The following is a 10339-nucleotide window of genomic DNA, read 5'->3' as shown; positions in this document are numbered from 1 at the left end:
ATGCATGTAGGTGTAATATCTATTATATATATATATATATATATAGGTATATATAATTATATGTATATATGTGTGTGTGTGTATGTGTGTATATGTGTATATGCATATGCATATGTATATGTATATGTATATTACCGTGGCTTGTATGTATCTTCAGAAATCGACAGTTGTACTCGTAGGTGACACATACTATATTTTGGGGGCGTATATATATACATTTCATTTGTCATGTATTGCTATGTTTCTCGAAATTTCTTTATAGGGGTTCTTTGCTGATCCGTTCGGCGATCAAATTTTGTATATGAGTTACAGGAGTATTGTCTAGTATTCTATTGCTCACCAACTATTTGTATTGGTTGACAAGAAATATCGGCGCTTGTATATATACTGACATTTCTCTATTGTTAGGACCAATAATGTAGCATGGCCACCACAATGGTCACAATCATGTCGGGTAGTGATGTGCTCTAATTTTTCCTTTGTTCCTCTCTCGTCCCTATATGTGCATTGCAGGTATTCGTACCTTACAACCAACGACCAAATCTCTATGAAGGTGACGATAGCGATGATCCCGTAGTAGAGGAAATGGATGTTTTCTTATCACAAACATTAGCAGACAACATGTATATATTTCAGTACCCTCTCAGAGGGGAATTGGCTGGCCCGTTCGACACCGACAATCAAGGTAATTCTCTTTGTCCATCGGAAACCAATGTAGGGTGTATTTAGAAGAAGGTGGTTTATGGCTGCTGAGATATACAGTGGAGGACTGCGTGGAATACACTGGCTCATTGTCTCTCACAAAGTCATGCAGAGACATCTGTCACAGCCTGCGGAAGATGCTGATTGCAGACTGAATATCAACCCCTCGAACCGATCATGCATCACTGTCTAAGGTCTCAATAACGTCGACGCTATTGTTGTATATATCGATATATATATATATATGTGTGTGTGTGTGTGTGCATGAGATACTAACAATTACACCTGAATTTGTAGATATCACTCTCCGTATGAAGCCCAAGCAAGAGAAAGTGGAGATGACCGTTATGTTGAACACACAGAGTGATTCATACAACTTCGCCAAGGCGTTGCAAATCGCCGACTTGACTGCAACCGAGAAAATGAGCGAAGAGGAAAGAGCCGAGGTGCGTAAGTGTCGGTATTAAATAGTTTTGATCGTCCCTATAGGGTTGTCCCGCTCGTGACCTCTGCAAATAGTTCTTGTAGTACCCTGAGGTCAATGCGGTGGTGCATTGTTGGGGCCTGGCATCACACCTTACGCGTTCGTGCTACTGAGGGTGACATCGGGCTAGAAGGCACTCGCTAGCCGTGACAAGACAATGCGTATGCCTAGATCACATGCGCGCAAACCCAACTCTCAACTATTTAAGGCTCTGGCTGTGTGTGGACACTTCCGCGTGTACCTGCACCTGAGTCTCCCCATATCTCTATGCTTTGGTTGTTTGTACCTGACATTTGCATCATCCTTTCGCAGGCATCGCATTTCCCTGAGGATTTGAAAATGGACCGGTATTGGCTGACTTCGACGCGGAACCAAATCGGTACACATTACTGCGTGGGCCTTATCGTCGACGGACAGGTGCATTTGACCCCCGTCAAAGGTATGTTGCACCCCATTGAGTAGCATGTATGATCTCGTTACCAAGTGTACTGAGTATCTCTCCATTGATGTTGGGCAGAGCGGGTGCTGGTACCTTGCTATTGATGCATCACATACCAGAACCCCTCCAGTATCGTGACTGCTTCTAACTACTAAAACCGCGAGTTTGGAGAGTTTCCATTCACGCATAGCTGTATGAGAACTGGCTTTGCCCGCTACAATAATCCACTAACACCGGAACATATTTATTCTGCGCCTTGAAAAGGTATCCTACAGATGCGTCCCGACATGTCATATTTAGATCCCAAACCGGCGCCTAAGGAAGACGATAGCGAGGCCAACGAAGCCAAAGCCAAAGCAGTGAACGTCAGAGTTCAGACAAGCAGAGAGAAGATGTTGGCGGCAAGGTAAGGTGGCCCTCTGCTATTGTGCCACTCTGTGTGTGTGTGTTCGGAGCGTTCTCACTTACTTGTACCTTCTGTTTGATTGATTGGCCGAAACATATGTGCTCCTGTATGCGAGCATACGGATGTGAATGTTGGGTATATGTTGTGGTATCGTTCCCGGCACGAACGCGACACGTTGTGTGGCTCTGAATAGGAGCCGATCGGCACTATCACCGTTTTGATACGTATAAGCAATTAAATTCAGCACTCACTTCTTAAAGAGATTAGCCCTCATAGTCGCCATTATCAATAGATATTCGCCTACGTAACTTTAGACTTTCCTACTCACTTACAATGTCAGCTGGACTCTAATGTGTCTGTCGTATAGGCGTATGGATAGATTGGCCCGTCCTCTTGTCGATCATCTATGCACGGTGTAGCAAGAGGATATTTCATCTCTCTGTGTGTACGTTGATCTACAACAGGAAAGCCAAGGACATGGAGACCGATGAGGACTGGGTGGGCCTGTCCACTTTCTACCGAGACCACCACAACACGGACGTTGTGGTCAGTAAGATGGTGGTTGATCCCGCTCTCCCTCCCATTCCGTTCCCACTCACTGCGGATGAGTATGTGGAGACGCTGAGCTGCGTCAATCGGGCCAACCAGAATGCCAAGAAAGACGCAGTAGTCCATCCCGACGGCGTGAAACAGTCGGCGCATAAGATCCAGGTGTGTGTGGGATAGGGCTGTGTGCTGCGCTATACGGGAGAGACGAGGGTATGTATATGGGTGTAGGATATGCGAGGGGGAATGCTACGGGTGGTATGTAAGTTCACTAGCACGTTCACTAGCAGTTGAAGGTATCTTGTGGACACGAACGCGTGCGTTCGCTCACGCTTGCCCGTTCAGTGTCCTTGGTAGCTTTGGTGTACATTGCAGTTTGTATCGTCTCCACGCCACGGTTACCTCTGACGAAGCGCCAGACCACTATGTATACTTGTTTAGACACTTTGATCATTGTCAGTGACAATATATACACTCAGCCAATGGAGACAATCAGTCTTCATCTGTTTCAGCGGGGTGTGTGAATATTGGGTAGTCATGGCCTGTGCCTTATAGGCATACCGCTCTGTCGCTTATTTCACGCATTAACATACGCTCACATCCATGTGTGATTCACTCAGAACCTCGACCCAAAAAAGAGGACAGATATCTTCAATCTTAACCTGACGCAGAGGCTGCCGTGGGTGGAACAGGCTGTGCTGATGCTGAGCAGCGCTCAGGTAAGTATGTGTTTGTAAGCGTGGGTGTTTAATGGTCAAGTATTTGTGCGTGAAGTCTTTGTCCGGTAGTGTGTAGTAGGTAGTTATTTAATGGGCAAGTATTTGTGGGTATTTATTTGATGGGCAACTGTTTTGTGCAGAAGTGTGTAGTGGGTAAATGCTTTTAGGTTGTTATTCAGTGGGCATGTATTTTGTAGTTGCTGTGAGGGTACGTGTTCGTGGGTCAAGTCTTTGTGCGTACTTATTTAATGGGTTGATCTTTAAATTCATTTCGTTTTTGTGTACGCTTTAGTGATAGTGTGCAAGTAGTATTGATTGGTGTTTCTTTTTGAAGTATCTATTTGGTTGTATGGCACAAATGTGCGCTGCGTATCGGTATATACTTCAATCTATCACACATGTTTACACTGTCCACTACAAGAATGCATACGACATACGAGTCGCACCGGTGTTAGCTTATGGGAATCAGACAAGGATGTCGTGCCATTGTAAACAAAACTTACTAGATATTAGATACTTTTAAACAGAAGAACAGCCAAGGATGCCATGACATTCATTTATAGGGGTTTTAACCTACTCGCATCTAGTTCAGACTGTACACACGGTTCAATACATAGGCTGAGTACTCCACCCTCGATACTAAGACAGACCTCTTTACCTCGCCCACCCAACACGCAGGTAGCGCCGTTTGCGCAGATCAAGTCCATGCTGTACTTTGTCACATCCATTACCGACGAGATTATCATGAGTGAGCTCTCACGGCACGCATGGCTAGTGCATGGTAACTGGGTGGTCAAGAGCGAGCTCGTGTACCCCAAAAACGCGAAATCGCAGATAACCGGGTGCAGCGGGGACAAACTGCGGACCATCCGAGACATGTTTATCCACAGGTACGGAGTTAGTCGGGCGGGCGTTCTAGCTTAAGCATGATCTGTTTGGAAATGAACAAGCTTTTGTGTATGAATGAATGGGGCATCGCATATACATGTATTATTGTACACAGTAGGGTTTTTTGTCGGTCTGTTAGCATGTTATATTTAATACGGAGATGTATGTATATCTATTATCACATGCCTACTCTGCACCTGTCAAAACTGCCCCTTTCACTTCCGTTTCTGCGGATGGACCGAACTCTTTACAGTGTTCGAATGCATCAGTGAACCAGATGTTTAGTAGTGTTGCGAAGACTACAGTGCTGTGGGTAGTCGGCTCTCCTGAGACCTCGCTGAGAGCGCTTGAAGTATCGGGCCCACCCACATCGTAGTACTCTAATTCCATGAGCCGTCAAGGCACAAAATGCACGCGTGGTCGCTATAGAACCTTGACCACCGATCACTCTGATCAAACCCTAAACTCTAAACCCTGGACCCTCAATTACCCTTTCGCCGCTCTGCAGTATACACACAATGGATAACATCAAAGCCCACGAGGTCGTCGAAGATCCATTCGCATACAACCCAGAGGTGCTGGCGCACGACTTCTACCCGCCCTTCATCGGCACACACTACCGTGATAGTGCCGGAGACATGCCCAGCAAGCCTATGGGTCGGTTACACCGACCGGAGCACAACGCGCAGGTGTACATCCGAGTGAAGGACATGAGGGTTGGTGTAGTAGAGGATGTGGATGTCAGGGACTTCCGTGAGGTATGGGCAGGAGTCAGTGACACGCGTGTCAGGGTAGATACGACGTGCCTGTGGTAGTGGTTTTGTGTGTGTTGGTACGGGTACGATTCAGGTAACATCTTAGTTATGTGCTAGTGGCACGTGCCGTTGTGAGTGCGGGCCATACGGGTGGGGGGAGTGTGTTTGCCAGAGACTTCGTCCGAGAGTGTATCGAGATATCGCGCATAGTCTGTTATGGTGGGCTTTTTGTTCCAATCATTGTGGATTCAGATCAATCCGGAGCCCTATACCATCGACACCGGCACATCAGCTTTCTGAGTACATACTTTGGTATCTTCTGTCGTAGTCGAGGATGTGAAACGCAGCGACGTGAGTGTGTGAGTCTGAGTGTGTGGGTGTGAGTCTAAGTCTGAGTCTGAGTCTGAATCTCTGCACACTAACCCTATGCCTGTTTATCCACTTGTGTGTTGTGTACAGGTATTCAAAGGGCCGGGGCGGCATGTGATATCCAAGGGGTGGACGCTGAAACGTGCCACTGACCAAACCTTCATCGATGCACACCCGGATATAGTGCGAGAGCAGAACGCGCTCATCGAAGCAACGCTGGGCAAGGCTGGCAGTGATGTGGTGGTGAAGAAGGAGAGCGGCAGGCAAACGAGTAAGTCGCTGAGCTTGGTTGGCGTGTGGCATGTAGACGCTTGTACATGTAGACGCTTGTATGTGTGGCTGTGTGTGTGTATGCAGTGCGGATTGGATGTGTATATTAGTGAAACATGCATGGTAGGTAGATGTTAGTTTACAAAGACAACGGGTTGTCTCAGTGTAGTTGCATCTCCGGGTGTGTCCGTGGTTGCACTACGAAGTGCGGTTGTTTGTGTCTTCTAAACGTGTACCGCAGGTACCCTCGTGCGCACACCGATTGCCTTGGCTCTAGGAGCGGGGGAGAATTGCTAACACATAAGCCGTTACCACTACATACCACCAAACTAATCCTTCGCGCTGATTGGCGCTGAGTACTGTCTTGTATATGTATATGTATATATATTTATATTTATTTCACCCTTCCCCGCCCACAGCGCCTACCAAGCCAAAACGGGAGCCTGCTATCAAGAAAGAGGCCACCGCTGCAAGGCATCCCAAGACAGCCACTCCTGAGAAGGCCCACAAGGAGTTTGCTAAACCAGCAGCAGTAACAGAGGCCGAGCGATTGGAGAAACACCAGGCGGAAGAGTTAAAGTGTATGTGACCACCTGACTATCAGCTGGCTTTGTATATTAGAGATGGATGATCTGGTTGTAAGCATATGGGGAGCTTTTTAGTTGGCTATGTATGTAGCTATGTATGTACTTGAATGTGTATATAGTTTGCCAAATCTGCGGCCGGTATGGTTGACTGATCGAATGGAGGGGTTTTGAGGTTTTAGCGGAAATCTATTACATCTATTATATATATGTGTGTATATATATTTATATATTTATATATATGTATATGTATATATATATATATGTGTGTGTGTGCGTATTTAAATATATTCGTCTACTTCCTTCTTCCCTCTATTACAGTCAAAAGACAATCATCACACTGTACACATATACTTTGTCTCGTTCTTCGTTCTATCACAGTCAAAACACATAGGGCTGCCCTCATTGCGCATATCGAGGCGTTGCTGGTCGAACACGGGGTGCTATCCTACGCAGCCGTCAAGGCTCTCTGTGCCAGTGCAACCAAAAAGGAGTTCAAGGCCGATGGAAAGGCTGTGTTTTTGGCGCTAAAGGCGGGGGGTCTGAGCGTGACGCTCGAGTGGTGGGACGGTCTGGACGAGGATGCGGGTAACAAGACTGTCTATGTGGCCAAGAGTGTTGGGGATCCTGCGAAAGATGAGGTGGGTTATATTTTGTATGTGTTTGGGCTTACAGCTATATATAGTCACATGGACAGCGCTGTGTTCTTATGTCGCATGCTGTAGCTGTTGTGGTATGTGCAATCGGGGTTAGAGCTTGATCTACTGTCTTGTGGGGTATGTGGGCTTGGGTGCTAAGTGTAACCCCCACTAGGGAAGGTGTAGTGTGCTTGCTTACCATACGGTGGAGGCGTGGCGGGACTTGTCTGTGTATCCTGCTAAGGCCGGACCGTTCTATGAGCATGTGTATGAAAGAGTAAGGGTAGTTTGTCTAAATACAAAGAGAGGTTTTTCAATCACTCCATGTACAGGTGTGCGTGGTGCTGCTGCTGGCCTGTATTTTATGGGGCGTGTCGTACCCACTCTGTGTGTAGGTAGTAGCAGGGCACTTGGGTCAGGGCACTTGGTCTGTATCTGCTTGGACGTTCTTTATCCACTGCCATGCATGGGTTCTGTGTACTAGTTCGTGTGATGGGGGCAGTTTGTGCACATGAGTGTCACCAATGCCTGCAGCGGATTATTTCCTTCGTTGTTCGTTCCTGGGACTTGAGGGGGCGAAGCTAGCAAGCACCTTGGCGTTAAACGGTGTCTTTATTAGTGTTCTAGCAAGCCCCTAGCGTTAATCGTTATCTCTATTAGAGTTCTAGTCCGCAGATATCATATATATAACTCCTCTGTGCTATATCACTAGCCTGCTATATCTGGGACGATGTTCCTGAGAGCCTCCACTGCTATCGCGCCCGTCACATCTTTTGTATTCAATTCTTGATCAAACCTTCAGTTGTCCATGACCAATCCAAGATATTGAAAATTGGCTGCCAACGAATATCAGTGAGGAGTGTTGTATCATTTCTGAGCTATGATACCAGAACATTACTCTCAGTGAGTGTTGTATCATTTCTGAGCTATGATACCAGACCATTACTTTCAGTGAGTGTTGTATCATTTCTGAGCTATGATACCAGAAAGTAACTATGACGAACTACGTGTTCTCCCTTCTACTACGCAGTACCGCAATGTGCTGCTGGAGTGTTTCCAATTGGCTGAGTCGGTGAAGAAGAGCACTGTGGACGCGATATGCACGGAACGATCTATCGCAATACCCGCCACAACGTATGTCTGTAGTCAGTCCGTTGAGTGAGGTTGATCCATCTAGTTTTTAGAGATCATGTGCATGATATGTATGTGTAGGCTATTGAGTGTGCAAATGCTGTGGGTTTTATACGTACTTTATCGCCACCCGCATGACGGATCAAAATGGGGCATACCATAACCTGCTACATGTGCGTGGTCGACTGAGTCCTTCTCACAAAACTCGATGGCATGAGTGTGTGCATGGGGCGATAGCTATGCATACAAACTTGTGAGTGATGTTGGTGTATTTTCATTTCAAGTGGAACGATAGTGCTGTTATCTTGTATGTATCATCGTATTATTCATATCTGTTCGTGCATGTATGTATGTATGTGTGGCGCCGGTGTTCGGAGCCTTGCTCACATAGTTCGATGGCATGAGTGTGTGCATGGCATGCTAGCTCTGCTTACAAACTGCTCTTTCTAGGCCGAGTGATATTACTGTATACCATCCCTAGCGGAATGATGGTGCTGTATTCTTGGATGAATTTTATATCTGTGCGTGCATGTATGTATGCATGCATGTATACATGTGTGTATACATGCATGTATACATGCATGTATGCATGTGTGTATGCATGCATGTGTGTATGCATGCATGCATGTATGCATGCATGCATGTATGCTTTTGTGGCGCCGGTGTCCGTGACTGTGTATATGCCGGACTGTGCGTGGTATCGCTGTTGGCTGAATGTACTCCTTTTGTTGCCACGCCGCCTTTTCCCCGTGCCGTAGAGGTGTATGTGTTTTTTAGACCCCTGTCTCCATCAAAGCCAATGCATAGTACTACGCGAGTGGTGCATATGTGCGCATGAAGTTTTGTTGTAACGCCCGTGATTTGTGATCACTAATCGGTGAATTCGGCATTAGACTTTGTATCTGGCATTATTTAGTGTATATGCAAAAGCACTCTTGCTTGTAATGAATACAACAATTGTGCACAGAAGTACATACATTTGAACAACTATTTCTGTGCAGATTCGCTAGTATTTCAGTCCGTTCTTCAGGTCCTAGTTCAACTATGTGCATGTTCGCTTCTGAAGATTCACTACACTTTGGCATTCAGTGCTAGATCGTTGCGATGTACTTTGAATATAGTTTACACTATTTGTAAAGATGTTAATACGTAAACATGTTTTAAATGTAACAATATTATATAAAAATAAGTATGGAATATAATGCCACAATAACCATCGCACTCCTAGTGGTAACTGTTGTGCCTGTGTACATATCCATAGTCGCACTAACAGTAGTCCTCGTCACAGTAGTACTTCTCTGGCTCTACCCGCTCGAGTGTGCCGTATTCCATACAGAATTGAACCGTTTTGATACTATAGCATGATGGATGGTCATGTGTGATCGAGTCTAGAAGTCCCCCGCAATCACTGGCTCAGATATTGCAGTCAATGAGTGACACTTTCCAAAGCGCATACTGGCGGAAGGGTATAATGAACTTGAGGATTAAACCCCTTCAAATCATAAAACACATAGTCTGAACACTCCACATGTCTGTATTTGTATATTGCAGGACATTCACTCGCATGGTTAAGGAAATTGCAAAGAAATCGGGAGGCGCTTGGTCGTTCATGATTCCTGAGGCAGAGATAGAGGATGAAGACGAGGAGGAATAGACATGTGTGCCACATGTGTACGATAACTCGATTAATAAATTAGTACATGCCCTAGCAACGAGTTTAGCAGTTGCCGGGAGTATAGGAATATGCGATCAACAAGAGCATAGGAATATACGATCAACCATATCGCACAATTCGCAGGGGACGTTGAAACAGTACATGAGGAGGATAAGATGTTCTTTTGGGTTTCTGTAGTCGTGATAAAAAGACAATGGTACATTTGGTAAGTGTGGCGAGAATCGGCCTGTGTGAGTAGAGCAACAATCTGAATATGTACCCGTCATATCTAGCGCTTGATACACAATCTCACTTGTTACAGACTGCGGTCCTTTTTTTTCACAACTTTTGGACTTTCATTGTTGTGAGAGGTGCTTCAAAACACGCAGAAAAATGCCAAACTGTCTGATTGTTCAATTCTGCTCTGAGATACTCGCACATAAGCTCGACTACAAGATTGACTGCCAGTTTTCAGAATCGAATCGTGACTGTGCCTTGAATGGGAGTCTGTTAGTAACCTTTCAGTGGATACTAGTAAGAGCGAAGCATGTAACTCGCAAAATGGTCAAATTTAACCATGAAAAACCTTTCCTTTAATTAGGTACCAGAACATGATTACCATTTTAAGTATTCTTCACATTTATATGTGATCCGACCTGAAGTACAATATGTATATCCATCGTTTGAATGTCAAGGCAAATCGGTTTGTGTAGATGCAGTTATTCCGGTTGAGAATCAAAATCTTGTACACGCG

General features: G+C 45.5%; 1 protein-coding gene across 1 annotated transcript in view; it reads left to right on the top strand.

The window, feature by feature from the left end:
* SARC_03189 (hypothetical protein) overlaps nt 1-9585 on the top strand; it is a gene marked incomplete at its 3' end in the record, with an annotated part of 11336 nt that extends 1751 nt beyond the window's left edge. Inside the window, exons 2-14 of the mRNA XM_014303019.1 lie at nt 514-685; nt 1000-1148; nt 1499-1625; nt 1890-2031; nt 2496-2742; nt 3198-3296; nt 3975-4186; nt 4693-4942; nt 5399-5579; nt 5998-6159; nt 6544-6803; nt 7831-7934; nt 9483-9585. Coding sequence (XP_014158494.1) covers nt 514-685; nt 1000-1148; nt 1499-1625; nt 1890-2031; nt 2496-2742; nt 3198-3296; nt 3975-4186; nt 4693-4942; nt 5399-5579; nt 5998-6159; nt 6544-6803; nt 7831-7934; nt 9483-9585 — 2208 coding nt within the window. The remainder of the gene's footprint in view (nt 1-513; nt 686-999; nt 1149-1498; nt 1626-1889; nt 2032-2495; nt 2743-3197; nt 3297-3974; nt 4187-4692; nt 4943-5398; nt 5580-5997; nt 6160-6543; nt 6804-7830; nt 7935-9482) is intronic.
* Between the last annotated feature and the right edge of the window lie 754 nt (nt 9586-10339).

This window comes from Sphaeroforma arctica (genome assembly GCF_001186125.1).
Source record: "Sphaeroforma arctica JP610 unplaced genomic scaffold supercont1.157, whole genome shotgun sequence".
Classification (NCBI taxonomy): Eukaryota; class Ichthyosporea; order Ichthyophonida; genus Sphaeroforma; species Sphaeroforma arctica.
The sequence above is the reverse complement of the archived record's forward strand: the minus strand, read 5'-3'. Positions and strand labels throughout refer to the sequence as shown.